The following is a 25,843-nucleotide window of genomic DNA, read 5'->3' as shown; positions in this document are numbered from 1 at the left end:
TGTTTTTTTTTCTAGTAGTTTTATCATTTCAAGTCTTACATTTAGGTCTTTGATCCATTTTGAGTTGGTTTTTGTATAGGGTGAGAGATGGGTGTATTATTTCATTCTTTTGAATTTGGATATCCAATTTTTTCAGAACCATTTATTGAAGAGACTTTTCTTTCCCCAATGAGTGTTCTTGGCATCTTTGTCAAAAATAAGTTGGTTGTAGATGTGTGAACTAACATCTGGGTTCTCTATTCTGTTTCATTGGTTTATATGTCTGTTTTCATGCCAGTATCATGCTATTTTGGTTCCTACAGATTGGCAGTATATTTTGAATTCTGATGGTGTGATGCCTCCACCTTTTTTTTTTTTTTTTTTGCTCAAGATTGCTTTGTATATTCTATATAAATTTTAGCATTTTTTTTATTTCTGTGAAGAATAAGAATATCATGGGTACTTTGACAAGGACTGCATTCAATCTGTAGATTGCTTTGAGTAGCATTGTCGTTTGAATAGTATTAATTCATCTGACTGACGAGTATGGGTTTTTCTTTTCATTTGTGTGTATCTTCTTCAGTTTTTTCATCATTGTTTTGTAGTTTTCCTTATAGAGATCTTTCATCTCCTTGGTTAAACTTATTCCTAGTTATTTTTATTTTTTGTAGCTATTGTAAATGGGATTGCCTTTTTGATTTCTTTTTTAGATAGGTCATTGTTTATATATAGAAATGCTACTGATTTTTTGTATATTGGTTTTATATTCTGAAGTTTTACTGAATTTATCAAAAATTTTTTTTGGTAGAGTCTTTTTTTAGGCTTTTCTCTATGTAAGATCATGTCATCAGCAAATAGGCACAATTTGACTGCCTCCTTTCTAATTAGGATGTTCTTTCCTTCTTTTTCTTGCCTAATTACTCTATATAAGACATCCAGCAGTATGCTGAATAATAGTGGAGAGAGTGGGCATCTTTGTTTTATTTCAGTTCTTAAAAGCTTTCAGGGTTCCCTATTCAATAAGATATTAGCTGTGGGTTTGTTATGTGACCTTTATTATGTTGAGGTACTTCCCTTTTTTATTGTGAAGAGATGTTGAATTTTATCACATGCTTTTTCTGCATCTTTTGAGATGATCACATGGTTTTTCTTTATTTATTCTATTGATTCAATATATGCCAGTTAATGATTTGTGCATGTTGAGCTGTCTTTGCATTCCTGGTATAAATCTCACTTGATTGTAATATATATTATCTTTTGGAGGTATTCTTGGATTTCTGTTCCCTGGTATATATATATATTTTTTTTTTTTTTGAGAATTTTTGTATCTCTGTTCATTAGGGATATTGAACTGTAGTTTTCTTTTTTGTTGTGTCCGTATCCGGTTTTAGTATCAGAGTAGTGTTGGCCTAACAGAACGAGTTAGAAAGAATTCCCTCCGCTTTGTAGAATAGTCTGAGAAGAACTAGCATTAGTTCTTCTTTCAAGGTTTTGTAAAATTAAACAGTGATTCCATCTAGTCTTGGACTTGTCTTTGTTGGAGAACTTTTTATTACAATTCAATCTTGTTTTTTCTTGGTTCAATTTTGGTAACTTGTATGTATCTAAGGGTTTATCCGTTGTCTCTAGATTTTCAAGTTTATTGGTGCATAGCTGTTTATAGTAGTTTCCAGTGATCTTTTGTATTTCTGTGTCACCCATTGTGATGTTTCCTTTTTTGTTTCTGATTTTATTTATTTGGGTTTTCTTTTTTTCTCTTAGACAGCTTACCTAATGATTTGTTCATTTTATCTTTATAAAAACCAACTTTTGGTTACATTTCTTTTTTGCATTCTTTTGTCTCAATTTTGTTTATTTCTGCTCTAATCTTTATTATTTATTTCCTTGTTATCATTTTGAGCTTGGCTTTTTCTTGCTTTTCTAGTTCCTTGAAAGGTATTATTAGGTTGTTTATTTGAAATCTTTGTACTTCTTCGATGGAGGTTTATTTGCATAAACTTAATTCTTGGTACTGCTTTTTCTGTGTCCCAGAGGTTTTGGTATATATATTGTGTTTTATTTTAAATTCCAGATTATTATGGGGGTACATATGATGTGGTCACATAGTTTGCTTTTGTAAGGTTAAAATCCAAGTTTAATTGTATCTTTCACACAGAAAATGTGCAGTATACCCATGCAATGTACGTATTAGATGGAGATTTACCCATCCCTTAACCATCTCTCCACAATTTAAACTTATTTTCATTATTCTTACATGTGAGCATTAAGATACTGATCTACTAGCTCCAATTTAGAACAGAGCACATGTGATGTTTGTTTTTCCATTCTTGTAATACCTCATTTAGGAGAGTGGTCTCCCGTTCCATCTAGGTTATTAAAAATGATATTAGGACTCCATCTTTATTTATGACTGTGTAATATTCCATAGTATATGTATGCATGTTTATGTGTGTATATAAACATGTATGCATGTTTATGTGTGTGTATACACATATATACACAAAATCACAATTTATTAATCCATTCATGTATTCAGGAGCATTTGGGATTTTTCCCATGACTTTGCAATTATGAATTTTGGTACTATAAACATTTGAGTGCAAGTGTCTTTATGAAATGTCTTTTTTTCCTTTGGGTAAATACCCAGTAGTGGGACTGTATGATCAAATGGTGGGTTGGCTTTTAGTTTTTTGAAGGAGTCTCTATATTACATTCCATAAGGGTTATACTAGCTTGCAGTCCCACCAACAGTGTATGAGTGTTCCTTTGTCTCCTCATCAGCATCTGCTGCTTTGGGACTTTATGATGTGTGCCATTCTCCCTGGGACTAGGTGATATCTTTTTTTCTTTTTTAAATTGATTTATAAGTGTGGTTTTAATTTGCGTTTCTCTGATGATTGGAAACAATAAACATTTTTGTGTGTTTGTTGGCTGTTATTCTATCTTCATAGGAAAAAATTCTGTTTACATTTCCTGCCCATTTCTTAATGGGGTTGTTTGATCTTGTTGATTTGCTTGAATTCTTTGTAGATTCTGGTTATAAGCCTTTTGTTGGATGTATAGCATGAAAATATCTTCTCCCATTCTGTAGGCTTTTTGCTTTACTATTGTGTACTTAGCTGTGCAGAAACATTTTAACCGGATCAGGTCCTACTTATTCATTTTTGCTGTTGTCATCATTGCCTGTGGGATTGTCTTCATAAATTCTTCCCCTAAGCAGATATCATCAAGAGTTTTTCCCACAATTTCTTCTAAGATTGTTATAGTTTTTCTCTTAGGTTTAAATATTTTATCCATCATGAGTTAATTTTTGTTACTGGTGAGAGCTGTGGGTCCTGTTTCAATCTTATACATGTAGCTAACCAGTTCTCCCAGCACCATTTATTGAATAGGGATATTTTCTCCTATTGTACGCTTTTATTTGCTTTGTCACAGATCAGGTGGCAAGATGAGGCTGGTTTTATGTCTAGATTCTCTAAACCATAAGTCTGTGTCTCTATTTTTATGCCAGTAACATGCTGTTGTGATCACTATAGACTTGTAGTATAGCCTTTAGTCTGGTAAAGTGATGCCTTTAGATTTTTTCTTACTACATAGAATTGCATTTGCTCTGATTACACACAAGATCTGCAAGATACAAAATTGGTATTTTAATAGGGATTGCATCGAATCTGTAGACCACTTTGGTCTATAGTAGACTACTTTGGGTAGTATAAACATTTCAACAATGCTGATTCTTCCCAGCCATAAGCATAGAATGATTTTCCATCTGTTACCATCTTTGTGATTTCCTACTTCTCTCTATAGAGATTCTTCACATGTTTTGTTAAATATATTCCAAAGTATTTCATTTTCTTTACTGTGAAGGATATTGTGGCTTTGATTTGATTCTCAACTTGACTGTTTTTGACATAAATGAAGGCTACTTAATTGTGTACACTGATTTTGCATGTGAGATGTGGCTGTATTTCTTTTTCAATTCCAGGAGTCTTTTGGTTGAGTATGTGGGATTTTCTAGGTATAAGATCACATCATGAGCAAAGAGTGATAGTTTGACTTCCTCACTCCCCATGTAAATACTTTTGATATCTTTCTCTTGTCTGATTGCTTTGGCTAGGGCTTGTAGTACTATGTTAAATAGTAGTGGTGGTAATGGACATTCTTGTTCCAGTTCTGAGCAGGAATGCTTTCTGTTTTACACTGTTTAGTATGATGTTGGCTATGGGTTTGTCACAAATGGCTGCTGGTGTCATTTCTATCCAAATTTTCCTAAGTGTTCTTATCAAAAAAAAAAAGAATGGTAAATTGTGTAAAATGCTTTTCAGCATCTATTGAGAAGATCAGTGTGGTCTTTGTTTTTACCTCTGTTTATGTGACGAGTTACACTTATAGATTTGCATATGTTGAACGATCCTTGCATGAATGAAATCCACAATTTTTGCAGCTGAATTCTGTTTGCTAAGATTTTATTATGTATTTTTGCACCTATATTCATTAACAATATTAGTCTATAGTTTTCTTTTCTTGGTGTTTTTCCTTCCCTGGTTTTGGTATCAAGGAGATATTTACTTTGTAGAAGGATCTGGGTAGAATTTCTTCCCTCTTATTGTTGCAGAATAGAATTTGCAATATAGGTCTTCTTTGAAGGTTTTATAGAATTTTGGTATTAAACCATTTGGTCCAGGACTTTTTGTTGTTGGAAGATTTTTAATTATTATTTCAATTTCAGTGTTTGATATTGGTATGCTCAGGGGTTCTGTTTCTTCCTGACTAAGTCTAGGGAGGCAGTGTGATTCCAGGAATGTGTCCATTTCTTCCATGTTTTCAAATATCTGGTCATAGAGATTTTTGAGGGTTTAATAATGATACTTTGTATTTCCATAGTGTCTGTTTTTGTTTTCCCTTTTTAACTTTTGACTGAGCTTATTAGAGATCTTTTTTGTTTCTGGTTAATCTGGCCAAAAGCTTATCAATTTTGCTTATCTTTCCAAAAAAACAACTTTTTGCTTCAATAATCTTCTGAATGGTTCTTTTCTTCTTGATTTCATCTGGTCTGAATTTGGTTATTTCTTTTCTTCTGCTGAGTTTGGAATTAGATTGTTCTTCTTTTTCAGTTTTTAAGATGATTCATTGATTCATTAGATTTTTGACTTATCTTCTTTGTGATTTCTGGGTGTGGCCATTTGAGGTAATGAGTTCCCCTTCAGGCCTTTTTTTGCAGCATCCAACAGGTTTTGATAGTTTGCAGCCCCACTGTCATTTTGTTCAAAGAATCTATTTTCATCTTTATCTCCTCCTTAATCCAGCTATCACTTGACAGTAAGTTGTTTAGTTTCTATGACATTGTGTGAGGATGAGTATTTCTTTTAGAGTTGAATTTTTTTTTTTTTAGTCAGAGTCTCAAGTCATCTTGGGTAGAGTGCTGTGGCATCATAGCTCATGGCAACCTCCAATTCTTGGGCTCAAGTGATCCTCTTGCCTCAGTTTTTCTATTTTTAGTAGAAACAGGGTCTTACTTTTGGTCATGCTGGTCTCAAACTCGTGAGCTCAAGGTATCCAGCGCCACAGTCTCCCAACATGCTAAGATTACTGGCATGAGCCACTGCTCCCAGCCTTGGAATTGAATTTTAATTTCATTTCATTGTGGTCTGGAAAGATGGAAAGATACACGGAATAACTTCTAGTATTTTTTTTTTTTTTTTGAAACAGAGTATCACTCTTGTCACCCTGCTGGAGTACCACGCCATCATTGTACTTACAGCAACCTCAAACTTAGGCTTGAGCAGTCCTCCTTCCTCAGCCTCCTGAGTAACTGGTATGACAGCTGCATGCCACTATCCCTGGCTGGGTTTTCTGTTTTCAGTAAAGCTGGGATCTCACTCTTGTCAGGCTTGTCTTGAACTCTTGATCTCCAGCAATCTACCCACCTCAGCCTCCCAGAGTGCTAGGATTACAGGTGTAAGCCACTGTGCCTGGCCCATGATTTCTGTTTTTTAAATTACTTAAGGCTTGTTTTGTGACTTGGGATATGATCAATCTTGGAGAATAATCCCAAACTGATGAGTAGCACTGCGGTGAAATGTTCTGTTAAGTCTATTTGTTCTAGAATCATGATGAAGTAAAAAATTTATTTGTTTAATTTCTGCTTTGGAGGATCTGTTCATTTCGGTCAGGGAGGTGTTGAAGGTGGTGATGTTTATCAATTTGTTTAGGTCAAGTAAATTTGCTTTATAAATTTAGGAGTGCATAAGTATGTAGGATTCACATGTGCTGTATGTTCATCTTTGTCTTTTGTTACTTTAATGTCTGTGGATCTGCAATGAGAATTGCAACTTCCACTTTCTTTTGATTTTTGATTTGCATGAAATATTGTTTTCCAGCCCTTCTCTCTGACGTGCTCTTGGGGGTTAGCCGAGTTTCCTGAAGACAGCAGATACTAGGCTTGTGTGTTTTTGTTTTTTTGTTTTTTGTTTTTTTAATCCAGGTAGCCTGTGTCTCTTTAGTGGAGAGTTCAAGCCATTCACATTTATTGAGAGCTTAGTTAAGTATGATGGATTTCTGTTTATCCTGTTGTATAGGATTCTGTTACTTTGTTTCACCTCTTGGGCTATTGTGGTACCTAAGCTTAGTCCTTTAGTGTCTAGGTAGTTTTACCTTGGGGGGAATCCATTGTGTTGGTCTATGTAAACTACAGGTCTGTACTTCCTGCAGTGCTCATCTACTAGTGGCAGATTTCCTCAAAGTTTCCTTATCAGGCTCACTGCCCTTAGCTCAGTATTTATGGCACCAGCCACATGTACTGAGGCAGGCAGGTTCAAACCCAGCCTGGGCCTGCTAAACAACAATGACAACTGCAACAAAAAAAATAGCTGGGTATTGTGGCAGGTGCCTGTAGTCCCAGCTACTTGGGAGGCTGAGGCAAGAGAATTGCTTTAGCCCAAGAGTTTGAGGTTGCTGTGAGCTGTGATGCCAGGACACTCTACCCAGGTAACATAGCGAGATTCTGTCTCAAAAAAATAAAAAAGTTTCCTTGTCAGTAAAAGATTTGATTTATTCATCAAATATGAAACTTAGTATTGAAGAATTCAGAATTCCAGACTGGCAGTTGTTCTGTTTGAGATGATTTAAGCCAGGAACCCACTCTCACTGGGAAATAAGCTGGTTAATCTGATTGCTTTTCCTTTGTTGGTCAGCTGCTGCTTACACCTGGCTGCTTGTGGAATTTTTGTTTTGACTTTGGCGAAGTTAATGCCAGTGTGTCTAGGAAATGCTTTATTTTGTTGAGTCATCCTGGAATTTGATATCCATTTAGTAGTTGTCCTCTTATGTCTGAGTCTCTGGTGATGCTAAGGAAATTTTTAATTATAATATCTTCAACTAGACCGTCCATGCTTTTGTGACTCTCTTCTCTTTCAGGGATACCTGTAAATCATATGTTTGTGCATTTTGCACAGTCCTATATCTCTCTAATCAATTGTTCTGCTTTTGGTCTCCTCTTTTCTGTATCTTTAGAAGACTGGGTCAGCTTAAGATTCTTGTCTTCAAGCTCTGAGATTCTTTCTTTTCCCTGATTTAATCTGTTGCTGAAATTTGCTGCTGTGTTTTGAAACTCCTTGAATGCTTCTTTCAGTTTGTTAAACTTTGTTATATCCTTCCTAATATTATCAAGATCTTTGGTGACTTTGACTTTAATTTTGTTGCTATCTTAAATCACATTTTGGGGTTTCTTTTTGGATAGTTTTCAAGTCTCTCGTCAATTCCAGTGATCTTGTTTGCCACCCATATCCTGAATTCCATTTTTCTCATTTCACCAATTTCTTTATGGTTGGAAGTTTCTGTGGTAGCTCCATTGTGGTCCCTTGGGGAAGTTCATCTCTTTTGCTTATTTGTGCTGCTAGAGTTCTTTTGCAGGATTTCTTCTCACATGTTTTTTTTTTTTCCTCCTTAAATTCCCTTTCTTTCTTCTATTATTTTCCTCCTACCCTCTTTTCTTCATTAACTAGGTTATAGAGTTAATGCTCGGTTAGGGAGATAAGTGGCCACATCTGGTGAGTGCTTCCTTACTGACAGGGAATCTGCATTGTCCTGGGGTGGTGCAGGGCATCCCATGGACAGGAGCCCTTTCCTACTTGTGACATCTCCTCATGTTTCTCCCTTATTCACCATGGTCCAGCCACATGGGCCTTCCTGCTCCTTGGACTTAAAACACTTCTCTGTATATTGTGATTTTCATTTGTTTCAGGTAATTTTTAATTTCAAATCACTTTTCATTTGTTTCAGGTAATTTTAATTTCCTTCTTCATTTCTTTCTTTGTTCATTGGTCATTTCACATGTTGCTTAATTTTCATGTCTTTATATAGTTTCAGTTGTTCCTCTTGTTATCAGTGTCTAGTTTAATTCCGTTGTGGTCAGGTAAGATACTTAACATGATTTTGAAGAAAAATTTTTTGAAACTCACTTTGTGCCTCAACATATGGTCAACCCTGGAGACTGTTCCATGTGCTAATTAAAAGAAAGTGTATTCTGCATCTGTTGGGAGAAATGTTTATAAATATCTGTGAGATCCATTTGGTCGGTGGCACAATTTAAATCTGATTTTTTGTTGTTGTTGTTGATTTTCTGTCTGTGTGGTCTGTGAAGAGATGGAAAAGATATTCCATGCAGATGTAAACCAAAGGGTTTATTTATTTATATTTTGCTTATGAATATCCAATTGCTGTAGCATTTTTTGAAAAGACTATACTTCTATAGAATTGCTTTTGAAACATTATTAGAAGTCAGTTGGGCTTATTTGTGTAGTCGTTTTCTGGATTCTAGATTCTGTTCCATTGTCCTGTCTATTCACACCATCTTGATTATTGTTGATATATGAGGTCTGACAATTAAGTGCACAAACTCATCCTAGGAAAATGTGCTACGTACTTCATTGCTGAATATCTCTATAGTAGCCTTAGAAGTTCTCCCCTTGGGAAGCTATGCATTGGTGCCAGCACCTAGACCACCCTTCAAAGCAATTTTAAAACTGTTTCTGGAGTGGCCATCAGAACTGTCATTGTATTACCCTTGATGTCCTGAATGTGATCAAAATGTCTTCCTTTTAACATTTCTTTTATCTTTGGGTAAAGAAAAAATTCACTAGGTTTGAGGTCAGGTTAGTAGGAAGGATGTTCCAATACAGTTATTTGTTTACTGAGCAAAATGTTCCCTATAGTGTTGTGGATTGTTGTGATCCTAAAGCCATAAGTTGTTGGCAAAAAGGTTAGGTTGTTTTGGTCTCACTTTAACTGCAGCCTTTTCAGCATTTCCAATGGTAAACTTGGTTAAATATTTGCCCAGTTAGTATAAATTCATAATGAATAATCCCTCTGATATAAAAAATGGTTGGCAACATCATTTTGACTCTTGATTTAGACTAAGGGAACTTTTTTTAGTCCTAGAGAATTAGATGACTTCCAGCGTGTAGTTTGATGCTTTGTGTCAGGTTGTATTGGTACACCCATGTTTCATCACCAATGACAACACAGCCCAAAACATCGTCTTGCCTTTCCAAAAGATCTTGGCAAACTGCAGCTCTCCTTTGTTTTTGTTCATTGGTGAGCTCCTTTGGAAACTCTTTTACACATACCTTTCTCATGCTAAGATTTTCAGTTACAATTTTCCTGACTGTTTATCTGTCAGTATTTATTTGGTCTTCTATGCTTCTTACAGTCAGCCTATGATTTTGAGGCATAATTCTTCCCTGGCCCCTCTTTATCAGTGACACTTTCTCTCCCTTCACAAAAACATTTAATTCCTGTTTTTTATTTTTGAGTGACACTTTCTCTCCCTTCAGGAAAAACATTTAATCTGTTTGTTTTCTTCATGGCATTATCCCCATAAACTTAGACTAACATATCCCTGATTTCACTTCCACTCTTGCCAAGTTTAACAGGAAATTTAACATTTGTTGCTTTAACTCAAGCTCCGATGTTCTCACATTGGCACACAAAAATGCACAAGAACAATTACAAACACCACTCAGCAAGACATCATCACACATCAACATGAACACTACTGTGAGTGCTGATATCCCAAGGTTGTGAAACCTCATTGAGTTGCTTGTATGGTGCTGCCATGGTAAGTAAATGGTGGCAATTTCACGACCTTAATTGTCAAACCTCATATAAAGAAGTCCTGTGATTGGGTAGACAGTCCCGCCATCTTACTGTTCTTTTTAAAAGTTATTTTAGGGGGCTGGGTATAGTGGCTCATGCCCATAATCCTAGCACTCTGGTGGCCAAGGCAGGTGGCTTGCCTGAGCTCATGGGTTCGAGACCAACCTGAGCCAGAGCATGACCTTGTCTCTAAAAATATCCAGGCATTGTGGTGGGTGCCTGTGGTCCCAGCTACTTGGGGGGCTGAGGCAAGAGAATTGCTTAAGCCCAAGAGTTTGAGGTTGCTATGAGCTGTGATGCCACAGCACTCTACTGAGGGTGACAAAGTGAACTATCTCAAAAAAAAAAAGTTATTTTACATATAATTATTCCTTCTCTTTCCATTTGAATTTTAGAATAACCTTGCTTACATGTAATATAGTTGTGTTCCCCAAACCCTATTAAGGAACCTGGCTGTGGAGCAGGAGCTGCCTAAGTCCCACCTCCTATGTCCAATCCCCATTTCCCATCACTGGAAAAATTGTCTTCCATGAAACTAGTCTCTGGTGTCAGAAGGGATGGGAACAGCTGTACTAAAGCATTTGTTGGTATTTTGATAGTATTTGTATTAAAATTGTATTATCCATTTGGAGAGAATTGACATCTTTATGTTAGGTATTCAAATCCATAAATGTGGTATATGTGGTATATCTCCCCATTTATTTAGATCTACTCAGATAACTTTGGTGTTTTTCAATTTTCAGCCTACAAGTCCGGTATATGTTTTGTTAGATTCTGCCTACATTTTTCATTCTTGGGTGGCTATGAATGTTATTGCATTTTAGAAATCACTATCCATATGTTTATTGAGAGTATATAGAAATACAATTGACTTTTGCATGTTGATCTTGCTCCTACAACCTTATGAACTCACTTATTTGCTCTAGAGCTTGTTGGTATTATTTTCCTTTGTTTTGTGTTACTTTTGTGTCATCTTTTGTAGTTTCTGTATGGACCATCATATTGATTCTAATTTTTCCTTTCCAGTCTGTATGCTTTTTCTTTTCTTAACTTATTGCAATGATAAGATCTTCCAGTGTGATGTTGAATATGAGTAATGAGAAGTGACATCTTTACTTTGTTCTTGGTAAAAGCATTCAGTGTTCCATCATTAAGTATAATGTTAGGTGTAGGCTTTTTCTGAATGTTTCTTATCAAGATGAGGAAATTCTCTTCTATGTTAATTTTTCTGAAAGTTTTCATAATAAATGAATGTTGAATTTTTTGAAATTCTTTTTCTGTAGCAATTCTATGTAGTTTTTATTCTTTATTCTATTGATATGGTGTAAAGCATTGACTGATATTTCAATTTACAACTAGCATTTCATTCTAAATTAAACGTCACTTGGTCAGGGTGTATAATTCTTTTAGTGAACCCTTGAATTATTATCTTATCAGAGATTTTTACATCTGTTCTTATGGGTGTTTTAAAGTCTTTGTTATTTTAGCATCTCTATCTTTGCCTACTGGTGTATGTTGGTTGTTTTTGTTTATTCACTGAGTTTTTCCTGTTTCTTGGTATGATAAGTGATGTTCCATTGGAATCTGGACTTTGTAAATATTATACATGAGGCTCTACATCTTATTTGGATCTTTTGTTTTAGATTGTTTTCTGTGATATCACTCTGGCATGCAAAGGGGTCTGTTGTGTCTTTGCTGCCAGGCGGTGGTGGAAGTCCAGTCCCCATGCTGGACCTCTGTTGACACTTGTGGGGGTGCTCCGTCTTACTGCTGCACAGGAGTGACAGCCCCAGCTCCCCACGGAACCCACTGATAGCACCTGGCTAGGGGGGAGGATCAGGAGAACCCTGTGGTCCTCATCGACCCCACAGAGTTCATTGGGGATACTCATTACCAGCAGGTGGAGATTAGGCTGCCCTCTGGGAGTGGGTGGATTGGTTAGGGGACTCTTCACAGCCTAGCCTCTCTACTCAGTTTTTGCTGGTGTGAGGGGGGTTGGGGCTTTCAGTGTCTTTGTTCTGGAGTAGGGCACTTATTAAGATGCTTTCTTCTTATAAGTCTGCCCCATCCTGGTCCTTTGGCTAGCGTGTCTTTTGTTTATTGTTCTTTTCATCTGTGCTGATTAGTACTTCTGAGTGGCCCACTTCTCCAGCACTCAGTCTGGGATATATGAGGGTCATTATGAAAATTTGGAGACAGACTGTGTTATGGTCCAAGAAACAGTTATGCTTCCAAGAAACAGTCAACAGCATCCTTTCTGATTTACCTGTGCAAGTTTCAACTTGCTTGTCTTATTTGTGTTGCTGGAAGGGCTTCATTTGTTTACATCTGCATGGGTCTTACATTTCTTAACTGTTGTGTATCTCAAAGCTTTTGTAATGACCCACATATGAAGCAAAAACAAAAGACAGGAACTCATCCTTGCCTCAGTCTCAAGATCTCTGCCTTCTTTCTGCCTGCCTTTCAGTCTTCTGATGTTTTAGTTGTACTCAGTGGGAGGAATAGGGAAAAATACTTCTCTGTCTTCCCAGACACAGTCATCACAATTGTCATTTAAATACTTTTTATGAAGAATAGTACATTTTTATGTCCCATTTTGATAGTGAAGATAAGTGTATCAAGCTTTTTATCTAGCCTCGCAAGACAGTGGGATGTGTTGTATGATCTCTATTTGTAACTGTTTTTATAACTTTGATTTCTGGCCTTTTATTTTGTTGGTTAGAATTTATTGATGTCATTGTCTATGCCTGATGTTAATGTTAATTGCTGCTTGGAGCTTTAGGGTTAGATTTCAAACTGGATGTGAATTTCAAGTAGTATTTTTATAATATGAATGAGCTACTTTGTCTTAGGTTTTTGCTATTTTTAATCAGATGCGAGTTCTCAGTCTTATCAGATGGCTGTTTTGCTCACTACAGGAAAGAGTATGTACTTTATTTAGTCTTTGGTTATTAACGTGTTTTGGCTGTAGGTGCTATCACTGATCTAATAGAGCAAAGCTGAGCTCCTGGTTGGAAATACTCTCTCCCCTTTGGATATTTGTGTGGCAGTGGCTTAAACAAGTGAGACAGCTCTTTTCCTCTCATATACACTTTCCTCAGTAGGCACTTTATAGTGGTGTGGTCGGCCTGATCCACAAACTCTCAGAACCCAGTCTCCATGTAGCTTACCACCTGTGTCCTTAGTGTGTGGCTTTCATCCTCATAAATCGAGATGATAGAGATTCGGCTGTTACTACGTATTCCCAGCAGCAGCAGGGGAGAAAGGGAATAGGAGCAAGCTGTCTTTTAGAAATATTCCGAAAACTCCCACGTGACCTTTCTTTTATCTCCTTGGTCCAATCTAGCTGCATGGGAGGAAAATGCAGTCTTTATTCTAGGTAGCCAAGAACGCCGATGAAAGTAAGGGGCTTTCTTATGGTGCCAGTGGTGCAGTGGGGCACCAGCTGGGTGACTGCTGCAGCTGCCTCTCACAACACCCGTGCCATGGCTCAGCACTCCATGTGAAGCCCTCTAGTCCCTCCTGCTGGAGGCCATATGCTACCATATGCTAGAGGGGGTGTGCTGGGTCTGCCCAGCAGCCTTTCTCTCCCCCTTTCTGGGAGCAACGCTGGTGGCTCTTGGTGTTCCTTTATCATTCTTTGAGGTCTCTGGAATGGGGGAGGTGCATTTTTCAGTTTTTCCGGCCTCACTGGCTCAGTCCCTCAGTCTATTGCTGACTAAAGTTTTTGCTTCTAATTCAGATCATGCAGGGCAGTCAAGGTGGTGGGAAGAAGAAGGACCCTAAGGCCTACCCTCAGGTCAGATCCTGTGACAGTGGCTTCAGGGGCTGTCAAGGAGGGGTATTTGAGAATGCTGACTGTAAGGGAAGGTGGGAGGTAATACTGGGTGAAGGGCAGAATCTTAGCTTCTTGATTGACTTTGGGAGGATTTTAACATGCTTGCACATGTGAGTCAGAGACTTAAAAGATGTAAGAGGCAGCAAGTGGAGTGTGAAGCCATGGAATTAGTGGTGCCAGGCAGGAGGGATGGACATGCAGTGACCACTCTGTTCAGTGTGAGGCTGAGGGCTAGACCTGTGGGTCTTGTTTATTACCCAGATATTATTACCCTCTGTCAGATGTGATGATTGGAACACAGATTAACTCACAGTCCCAAAGTAGCAGTGCCAGACTTTGGCACCAGGAAATAGATGTTGGACATCAAGACCCTGTGACTTCTGTGCAGGAGCTCTGTCCTGGTACCAACCCACCTACTGCCTGCTGAATCCCAAGTCCTGGCATCGAGCTCATAGTTTTGAGGAGCCAAGGGCTGTTGATTCTCCCCATGACTTTAGGGCTGCCCAGGAGAACGTGCAGAACCTGTGGCTAGTCTCCTTAGGTGCCTTTCCAGGATGGCTTTCTGTGTTTGTACAGCTGCTTCTGTTTTCCCTTCTGGCCAGCATCTTTGTGCATTGGGGCAGTGATGGTCTTTGGAAGCTTCCAGAGGTGCCACATTCTTATTGCTGGTCCTGGTCTGTGGGTATGTGGAGAGACTGAGTTCCCTCCATCCTAGCACAGCTGGCTGCCTGCAGAGAGCCCCTTTCTATGGACCACCAGGCAGTAGACACTGGGCCAGCATCAAGGCAGGCCTTTCCTGCAGGAACACACGCAGCCTCACATGGCAGCATGCAGGTTGGGATTGACTTTCCTGAACTCCAAAGTTTATATGAAAATAGCTCACCTGGGGAGACTTCTCAAGTATGTCCAATACATTCTTCCATCAAAACAATGATCTGTGCACATACAGTGCTGTCAGTAACATGAGACAGAGGGAGTGAGTTCCTCGTGGCCACTTCTCAGAGGTCCCCTCAGCCTTAGGGATCTGTGTGGCTGTTTTCATCATGGATGACCTTATGGGCTCTGAGTAGGAAGGCACCTGGGCAATTGTGCTCCTTCTGGAAAAATAATATGGGACGGCAGCCACTCTTGGTTCAGGCATGTGCCCTCAGGCACTGCAGAGTGGGCCCTTGGTCCAGGAGGGACCCCTAGCCCTGAGAACTCTACCAGCAGGCCTGGGCTGGGCTGGGAGGCAGGCAGGAAGGGGATGTGTTTCAGGACCAGGTCACTGCATGACTCCTGCTGAGGACAAGCTGCTGGCATCTACCTGGACAGGCTGTAGGTGAGGGAGAAGATCCTAGAGAGGAACAGTGAGAGGCATTCACCTTCCCCTGCTTTCTCCGGCCCATGTTCTCACTTGTCAGCAGGATTAGGATGTTCTACCCAGTTCTACTTGGGATTTAAACTCTGCTCTTTTGTTTTCCTTTCCAAAGTTGTGTGTGTGTGTGTGTGTGTGTGTGTGTGTGCAGACTGAGGGATAAGTGGGGGACCCTTATACCATGCTTCTGGAACACATATGAATACCATGCTTCTGGATGTGCTAACTGGGGCTGAGGTCAGGAATGGTCCGCTAGAATATGAGAATCAAAGGTCTACTCATGCCTTCAGTCCATATGAGGAAATTGAGCCCTAGGAAGGTGAAGGGATTCTCCAGAGTGGCACAGCTCATTTCGAAAAACCCAAATGAGAAAAGAATAAACATTTCTCTTGGGAGAGAAAAGAATAAACATTTGACCTATATAGATAAGGAAGAAAAAAGAAGGCATAAAGCATGGGAAAATGCCATATAGTCCCTTGGCCCACTTATTTGTGTAAGAACAAGGGAACTCTCTGTGTGCCCTGGAAGGTCAGTTAGTTTTTGTATGACCGTCAGCAGAATTCTTTTTGAGATGTGTTGGAGCAGTGGGGATAGACAGAGAGGCCAGGTGGGGGCCCTGGTTGGAGATGGTGGTGTTTCTCTGCTCTGTCTGTTCTGTACACTCAAACTAAGAGTGCCTGGCAGCCAGCTCAAGACCTAGCACCGTGGCCCAGGGAATGGTGTGAGGGGGTGCCCGGGGCCTGACTGAGTGTTTGAGAGTTTGTGCAAGTGCTTGGTCAGTGCTCCTGGACTGAGATATTTGTTCAATGGCAGTCCAGGCCTGGGTGTGAGCCCACTGAGGCTCTGGGGATGGGCAGGGTCTGCAGGTCTGGACTTGTGCCAGCTGTGCATGAGGAAGAAGGTCTGCAGCTCTTTGTTGAGAGCAGCTCTTCACCACCAACCTCCCTGGGGAGGTTATTCTGAGCAAGAATGGGCCCCACCCTCTGACTTGGGCCCTTCTCTCCCATCCAGGAGCGACTCCTCATGAGCCTCCTGCCACGGAATGTTGCCATGGAGATGAAGGAAGACTTTCTGAAGCCCCCTGAGAGGATTTTCCACAAGATTTACATCCAGAGGCATGACAATGTGAGGTAAGGCTGGCACTCACTGACACCCATCAGTAGTGGACCTGGGGAGCTAAGGTGTAGAGGTGATGAGGAGGTGGGGAGGTGAAGGTGGGAAGGGAATGGGGGCAGTTGTGGAGCTGATGTGTGGAGACAGGAAGGTGACTGTGAAGGTGGAAAGGTGATAGTGAGGATGGGGAGGAAATGGGGCAGGCATGAAAGTGATAGGTAGAGTAGAAAGGGGACGGTGGAGGTGAGACACTTATGGATAGTGATGATGGAGATGGGAATGTGACAGATGGAGATGGGGAGGTAGTGGTGGCAGTAGGAAGGTGATGGTGGAGGTAGGGAGGCAGTGGTGGAGGTGGAGAGGTGAGGGGTATGGATGAAGGATCCCAGTTGTGAGGAGAGGAGGAAGCAGGTGTGGTCAAGAGGCTCAGATGGGCAACTGCCCAGTAGAGAAGCAGGTCCTATATGTAGAGGGGCTGTTGGCTTCTTCGGTAAGGCATGTCATAGTTGTCTTTCCTGTTCCTTATTTCAGTACCCTTAATACTTCCTGTGTTGATTGAAGAGAGTCAAAACTTTGTACCTAAAACCAGGTTTGGGTAGTGACATCTTAGAGTAAGAATTTGCCATGTCAAAATAAAAGCTGGGCATTATTCCAGTTAATACAAGGGTCTGGGATAGGTATACTCTCTTTCTCACTCTGTTCATCCCATGGAAGCCCTAGGAGGTAGGGGCTGTTAAGGAAACCAAATCCTCAGAGAGAAGCAACTTGCAATAGACACTTTGAGGTTTGCTTGTTTGTTTTAGAGACTCTGTTTAAAAGTATTTATTCCATGAAATTGTGCATTCCTTTTAAAAACATTGTTTTATTTAATTTCATTTCACCTCATTTCATTATTTCATTTCATTTTTATTTAATTGCATTCTATTCCATTGTTGAGACAGTCTTACTCTTTTTCCCAGGCTATACCACGGCCTCAGCCTAGCTCATAGCAACCTCAAACTCCTGGGCTCAAGTGATCCTACTGCCTCCGCCTCCCAAGTATGTGAGACTACAGGCACCCACTAGAACACCTGGCTAGTATTTTCTATTTTTGGTAGAGACATGGTCTCAGTCTTGCTCAGGCTGGTCTTAAACTCCTGAGCTCAAGGGTTCCTCCTCCCTTGGCCTCCCAACATGGTAGGATTACAGGTATAAGCCATGACCCCTGGCCTGTGTGATATATTTTACTGAAGTAAAAGTGAGTGTGCCCTAGAGTAGTTGAGAGTTGCCTGTTTGGGATTAACATTTTATATAAATGTCACTCAGGTAGGAGGTGGTATTTGAGGGACCTAACGCACTATTCTGATGTTCTTTGCTGGCCCTTCTAGGGGTAGCAGGCCTCCACTGGGCCCCTGAAGACACAAGAGGTTAAGAAAACTCATTCTTTCTTGTATTGAGCACCACATACTAGGTTTCTGCAAGCCCAGTACTTGTCATCCCTGTATGCTGAACCAGCATGGCTAATCACTGTCTACTTGAGAGATCACCAGGCACTACTCTGAGCATATCTGTGAATTGTTTACTCTCCACTGTAAGGTTTTTGAGTAGGGACCAGTGTTGTCCTTGCTCTGTAAAGGAGGATGCTGAAGCAGTGTGGGGTGAAGGCCCAGGTGGCTGAAAAGTAGCTGAAGAGCCAGAATGATTCCAGATGTTGCACTCAGAACCTCTCTGATCAATATTTCATTCTGTTTAATGTCATTGCATTCCTATGAGCTATTGGTATTATTGCTTCCATTTCATAGATGAAGAAATTTGTATTTGGTAAAGTGGAGCAGGACTCTGGCCAGTGAGTGGCAGGCTGGGACAGGATCTAGGATTAGCTGACATTGACATCTGTCTTGATTGTTCCCATTTCACCCACTGTGTCTTGTTATTGAGTGAGAAAATGATACAGAGACTCAATACCTTGCAGAGAAAAACAGGCCACCAGAATAATCCAGGGAGCAACTTGAGGGGAGCCAGATCCTCTGTGCACTGCAGGGATTGGCATCAAAAGTCAAGGGCCTTCTGGTGGTTACAGCTTACAGGGTGAGCAGATGTGAAAATTCCAGCTCTAAGCTTCCTTCTGAGAATGGAGATAATTGATCAATATGACCACTGCCCCAACTTCTTTGGGGCTGCCCAAAGAACCAGCTTCTATTTTTCCAGTTCTGGATCTCTGAGAGGTTTGTCACAAGCTGGCTACCCAAAGGAAAATGGAAGCAGTGGTTTGGGCTAATAAACACTATTGCTTCCCTCTACCCACCTTGCTAAGCACAGATTGAACACTCAACTTACGTCTCAACCAGGCATTTATTAACTACAGCTGCTTCCTTTTCCTTAGAGAAAGAAAGAGTTGGTAGAGACCACCAGAATCTCTGGGTGATTGGTATAAGGCCAATCCGTAAAGATTGAAAGAGGTTTGTGCTTTGTCTAATATTTAGATACCATCATAGTCAAGAAAGTGAAGAATCATGCAAAAAAGTTCCAAACAAAGAAATAAGATAAATCTCCAGTAAAATAAATCACTCTAATGAAACAGAGTTACATGATTTGCCTGATAGAGAATTAAAAATAATACTCATAAGAATAATGACTAATGCAATAGCAACAACCACAACAGTAAACAAATGGGATTTAATTAAATTGAAAAGCTTCTGTACAGCCAATGAGACAATAGCCAAAGCAAATAGACAACCTACCCAATGGGAAATGATATTTTTATATTTTGAATCAGACACAAGTTTAATAACTAGGATCTATACAGAACTTCAATTAATCTACAAGAAAAAAACCAACAATCCCATACATCAATGGGGAAGAGAGATGAACAGAACCTTCTCTAAAGAAGATAGATGAATAGCTGTCAAATACATGAGAAAATGCTCATCTTCCCTAATTGTTAGAGAAATGAAATTAAAACCACCCTGAGAAATCATTTAACCCCAGCAAGAATGGCTGACATCACAAAATCTCAAAACTGCAGATGCACAGTTTGGCACAGATGTGGAGAGAAAGGAACACTTTTACATTGCTGGTGGAACTGCAAACTAATACAACCTTTTTGGAAGGAAGTACAGAGAAACATCAAAGAACTCAACCTAGACCTCCCATTTGATCCTGCAATCCCATTACTGGCCATCTATCCAAAGGAAAAAAAACCCTTTTATTATAAAGATACTTGAACTAGGCTGTTTATTGCAGCCCAATTTACAATCGCTAAAATGTAGAAACAGCCTAAATGCCCTTCAACCCAGGAATGGATTGGCAAGTTGTGGTATATGTATACCATAGAGATGGAACACATTATCCTTAGTGAAGCATCACAGGAATGAAGAAGTATGAATCCTATTCAACTTTGATATAAGGACAATTAATGACAATTAATGACATGTGGGGCATGGGGGAAGGGGTGAGCAGACAGAGAAGGAGGGAGGGGGTGAGGGTAAGGACAAGGGAAAAAACACAAAGAAAATAGTGACTAATTCTCACATAAGTTAGATTCAATTTTGACTAAAGTACCTCACTTAAACATTAATTTTTACTTCAACTTGTTAATATGTTGTTTAGGATACAGGATACTGCATCCTCATTTAAATGTGAATTATGTTTGTAATTTCCCCTTTGTAATAATTTTTCCAAATTTAATATCAGGTGTATCCAGATTAAGCAGAATGATTTTGAAGTATTTCCTCTTTCTATTGTAACATTTGGCATCATCTGTTTTTTGAAATTATCTTTTATTTTTATTTATAAGTATTAGTTGTCTTTAGACTTTGGACAAAACATAAGTTAATTGATGACTCTATACTGAACATCAGAGTCAAAGCATCTATGATAGTCATACTCTTATTTGACAATGTGAATGTTACTTTCTTTGTATTACTATTATTGCTTAATACTTCATTGTAGCCATTGTCTGATTTCTGAATGTATTTATCTTCATTCATTCTTTATGATTTTTTGTTTCTAGTCCTTATCTTAAACATTGTTATTATTGGTAAATTTTAAGCCTTTTTAATTCTGTGAAGGAAAAAAGTAGAAACCTAATAATCACATGTATATGTAAAAATTAAAAATAATTTTAAAAAGAATGGCTAAGGCCTAAAGAATAATGCAGTAAAAAGTGAGAATTAAAAAAAAAAACACAGAAAATATGTTTTTTAAAAGTGCCAAAAATCTTGGCGCTGAAGTCCATAATCACTGAACTGAAAAGTTGACTGGGGGCATTCAGCAGATCAGATAAAGCAGAATAAAGGATCAATGAACTGAAAGACAGGTCACTGGAAATAATTTAGTCAGAGGAGCAAAAAGAAGAGAATGCAAAAGAGTGAAGAAAACATAAGGGAATTAGGAAAAATCATCAGTGGACTGGGCCAATAAATGTATATATTATGGGTAAAAAAGAAAGAAGAGTGAGGAAAGGACCAAAAAGCACATATACATACGTAATCAAATTTTCCAAAATATGGTGAAAACAATGGACATCTAGGTATAAGGAACCCAAATAACACCAAATAAGATGAACCTCAAGAAATTCACACCTAGATACATTGTAATCAAATTTTTATAAGTCAAGGACAAAGGGAGAATATTGAAGGCAGCAAGAAAAAGTGGGTTGTCATGTGCAATAGAACCTGCATAAGTTAATGAATGGATTTTTCAGCAGAAACTTTTGAGGCCAGAAGGAAATGAGACAAATATTCAAAGGGCAAAAAGAAAAACTGCTGACCAAGAATACTATGCCTAGCAACTCTCCTTCAAAAATGAAGAAGAGTTAAAGACCTTTTCACACATTCAAAAGTTGAGAGTGTTGACCACTAAACCTGCCTTATAAGAAATGCTAAGGGGAGTTTTTATGTTAAAAGGATGTTAAACAGCAACATTATAGCACAAGACAGTGTGTAGCACATTGGCACAGATAAATATGTAGACAAATACAAAATATTGTGTTACTATAATTGTAGTAGATAAATCACTTTTTATTCTAGCATAAAAATTAAAAGACAAAAGTATTAGAAATAATTGACAGAAAATATCTTAAAAGATATACAATATGAATAGAGGTAAATTGTGACAACATAAAATAAATTATGGGGGAGAAGTTAAAGTATGGAGTTTTATTTGTGATTGAGCTTAACTAGGCATCAGCTCATAATAGTTGTATTTTTTGTATGTATCAAGGTTACCACAAAGAAAGAATCCAGACAATTATGTTCTCAAACTTGACACTATGCACTTACATTGGCAGCACAGTACAAACAACTCAGTAAGGTTTCATAACCTTGGAATATCAATGTCTCACAGCTGTGTCCATGTCAATGTGTGGTGGTCTTTTGCTGAATGGTGTTCATAATTGTTCTTGTGCATTTTTGTGTGCCATTGTGAGAATATTGGGGTTTGAATTAGAGCAACAAACAAATCTAAATGTCTTGTTAACTCAGGGATAGTCCAAGTTTATGGGGATAATACCATGAAGAAAACAGCAGTGTACAAAGGGATGAATTTTTTTTTTTTTTCTGAAGAGAGAGAAAGTCTCACTGATAAAGAGAGGTAACAGTCATTAGGACAGCCAGCAATGAGCAGAACTAATAAATACATGGCAAAAGTTTATTGAATTGTGCATCAAAATCTTTGGCTAATTATGAGAAGCATAGTAGACCAAGTAGACATCAATAGGGAAACAGGAAATCTTAACATGAGAAATGTGTGCACAAACATGAGAAAGGAGCTCACCAATGAACAAAAGCAAAAGAGAAGTTTTTCAAGACCTTTTGGAGAGGTAAGATGATGTTTGGGGCTGTGTTATACCTGTTGATGAAATATGAGTGTACTAATACAATCCAGAAACAAAGCATCAAAGTGCACAATGAAAGTCATCCAGTTATCCACAAGAGTCAAAATGATGTTGCTAATTATTTTTGATATCAGAAAGATTGTTCATTATGAATTTGTACCAACTGGATGGTTTGACCAAATTTACAATTTGTAAGTGCTAAAAAGGCTATGTGAAAAAGTTAGACAAAAATAACCTGAACCTTTTACCAATCCATGGATCTTGCTTCACAACAATGCATCACTTCCAATGGCACTATCTGTGAAGTTTTTTTTTTTTTTTTTTGAGGCGGAGCCTCAAGCTACCCCCTGGGTAGAGTGCCATGGCATCACACTCACAGCAACCTCCAACTCCTAGGCTCAAGCGATTCTCCTGCCTCAGCCTCCCAAGCAGCTGGGACCACAGGCGCCCACCACAACGCCCGGCCATTTTTTTTTTTTGGTTGCAGCCATCATTGTTTGGTGGGCCCGGGCTGGGGATTTGAACGCACCACCTTAGGTGTATGTGGCTGGCGCCTTAGCCGCTTGAGCCACAGGCGCCGAGCCTATCTGTGAAGTTTTTAGCCAGTAAACAAATAACTCTATTAGAGAACCTTCTCTACTTTTATTATTTGGCCTGCAGTGATTTTTTTTCTTTAGCCAAAGATAAAGGAAATATTGAAATGAAGACATTTTGATGACATTCAGGACATCAAAGGTAATATGATGACATCTCTGATGGCTATTCCAGAAAAAAGAATTTCAAAATTGCTTTGAAGGGTGGGCTAGGCACTGGAATTGGTGCATAGCTTCCCAAGGGGAGTACTTTGAAGGTGACTGTAGTGATATTCAGCAATGAGTTATATAGCACTTTTTTAGGATGAGTACAGGAACCTAATTTTCAGACATCTTAGAAGTGACAGAAAGAGAGAAAAGAATAAAAGCACATCAATATGAGAAATCAACATTACACAAATGATTCAGAAAGAGGAAAAAACAAAAGAATTTCAAGAGTAACAGAAACAACTAATAAAATGGCAATACCGTGTTTCCCTGAAAATAAGACACTGTTTATTTATCTTTTCTCAAGAAGACACACTAGGGCTTATTTCCAGGGGATGTCTTATTTTTATTAAATACAACACAACAATCTACATTTATTCAAATACAGTTAAGTCATCTTCTTCTGGAACCTGACAGGAGGAGCTGACCTTGTTGGTGGGGCTGGTGCTAGTGATGCATGAAGTCCTTTCCCATAGCTGATTGCACGTGTGCAATAGGATGCCTGTGATCGCAGTTACCACATGCACACCCATGCAAGTGCAAACAGCTCGGCTTGGAGAAAGGAGCTGTGGCAGATTAAAAGGTATTCCAGTCTTCCTTACCACTCCTCGCTGAAATATATGGCTTGGCTATGCAGATACGCTGCATAGCCATGCCCATCAGTAGGTCTTATTATAGGAGTAGGGCTTATATTTAACAAATGCATAGAAATCCTGCTAGGGCTTATTTTTTGAGTAGGTTTTATTTTCGGGGAAACATGGTAGTAAACTTGAGATTAATCTCCCTAATCAAAAGGCATAAATAACTGAAAGGGTTAATTAAAAAAACTAATAAAAACAAGCCTAATTAAATGTAAAGAGAATGAAATCATACTAAGTGCCTTTGTTGACCACAATGGTATTAAACTAAAAATCAATAGGAGGAAAAAAAAGTGGAAAAATCACAAATGTATGGAAATTATATAACACTCTTGCAAAATTATTTAAAAAATAAAAAAGGAAATTAGAAATTACTTTTAGATCATTGAATGTGAAAACACAACATGCCAAAACTTATGGGATGCAGCAAAAGCAGTAATAAGAGGGAATTTCACAGTGATACATGTCTACATTAAGAAAAAGATCCTTTTTCCCCAAGTGTATACTTTTGGTTGGTTTATCAAAGATCAGATAGATGGCTGTAAGAGATTGGTTTCATCTCTTGGTTTTCTGTTTGGTTCCAAATGTCTGTGTCTCTATTTTGTTCAAATACCATGCTGTTTTGATCACAGTAGACTTGTAATAGAGCCTAAAGTCCAGTAGGATAATGCCTCTGGCTTTCTTTTTATTACTAAGACTTGCCTTGGCTCTATAGGTTTTTTCCTGGTTCCATATGAAATGAAGAACTATTTTTTCCAAATCTTCAAAGTCTGTTATTGGTATTTTAATGGAGATTGCATTAAATCTGTAGATTGGTTTGGGAAATATAGATGTTTTAACAATGTTGATTTTTTTCCAGTCAGGAGTATGATATATTCTTCCATTTGTTAATGTCTTCTGTTATTTCTTTTCTTAGGGTTTCATAATTCTCTGTATAGAGTTCCTTAACCTCTTTTGTTAGGTATATTCCTAGGTATTTCATTTTCTTTGAAGCTGTTGTGAAGGGAATTGTGTCTCTGATTAGTTTCTCAACTTGGCTGTTATTGGCATATACAAGGGCTTCTGATTTGTGGACATTGATTTTATACCCTGAGATGTTACTGTATTTCTTGATCACTTCCAAGAGTCTTGTGTTTAAGTCTCTGGGCTTCTCTAAATATAAGATCATATCATCAACAGAGAGTGAGAGTTTGACTTCCTCTGCCCCCATTTGGATGCCCTTAATATCCTTCTCTTGTGTGATTGCATTGGGTAGAACTTCCAGAACTATGTTGAATAGTAGTGATGATAGTGAACAACTTCATCTGGTTCCAGTTCTAAGTGGAAAAGCTTCCCCTTTTGCTCCATTCAGTAGGATATTAGCTGTGGGTTTGTTGTAGATGGCTTCAATCAGTTTAAGAAGTATGCCACTTATGTCTATATTCTTAAGCGTTCTTGTTAGAAAAGGATGTTGAATTTTACTTTTTTTGCATCTATTGAGATTATGTGGTCCTTGTTTTTGCTTCTATTAATATGGTGAATTAGATTCATTGATTTGTGTATGTTAAACCAGCCTTGCATCCCTGGGATAAAGCCTACTTTTGATCATGATGTATAATTTTTTAATGTGTAGCTGCAATCTACTGGCTAAGATTTTGTTGAGTATTTTTGCATCTATATTCATTAGTGAAATTGGTCTGTGGTTCTCCTTTTTTAGTTAGGTCTTTTCCTGGTTTTGGTATCAGGGTGATGTTTGCTTCACAGAATGTGTTGGGGAAGATTTCTTCCTTCTCAATGTTTTGGAATAATTTCTACAATATGGGTATAAGCTGTTCTTTAAAGGTTTGATAGAATTCTGTTGTGAAGCCATTTGGTCCAGGGTATTTTGTTGTTGGAAGATTTTTTATTTCTTCAATCTCAGTTCTTGCAATTAGTTTATTCAAGAGATCTATTCTTTCTTGGTTAAGTCTAAGGGAAGGGTATGATTCTAGGTATCGGTCTCAAGAGAACTAGATAATCACATGTAAAAGATTGAAACTGAACCTGACATCTTCTCACCATTCACCACTTAAAAAAGTGAGTCAAGATGGATGAAAGATTTAAATCTAAGGCATCAAATGATAAAATCCTAGAAGAAATTATTGGAAAACCTCTTGAAGATGTCGGTCT

At 38.5% G+C, this 25,843-nt stretch overlaps 1 protein-coding gene across 1 annotated transcript in view; it reads left to right on the top strand.

Moving 5' to 3' along the window:
* Positions 1 to 25,843, top strand: part of ADCY1 (adenylate cyclase 1) — a 156,298-nt gene that overhangs the window by 28,934 nt on the left and 101,521 nt on the right. The window contains exon 3 of the mRNA XM_012810057.2: positions 16,341 to 16,459. Within this exon, the coding sequence (XP_012665511.1) occupies positions 16,341 to 16,459 (119 nt within the window). The remainder of the gene's footprint in view (positions 1 to 16,340; positions 16,460 to 25,843) is intronic.

This window comes from Otolemur garnettii, unplaced genomic scaffold (genome assembly GCF_000181295.1).
Source record: "Otolemur garnettii isolate 467f Iridium unplaced genomic scaffold, OtoGar3 scaffold00123, whole genome shotgun sequence".
NCBI lineage: Eukaryota > Metazoa > Chordata > Mammalia > Primates > Galagidae > Otolemur > Otolemur garnettii.
This window is presented reverse-complemented; position numbering and strand designations above follow the sequence as displayed.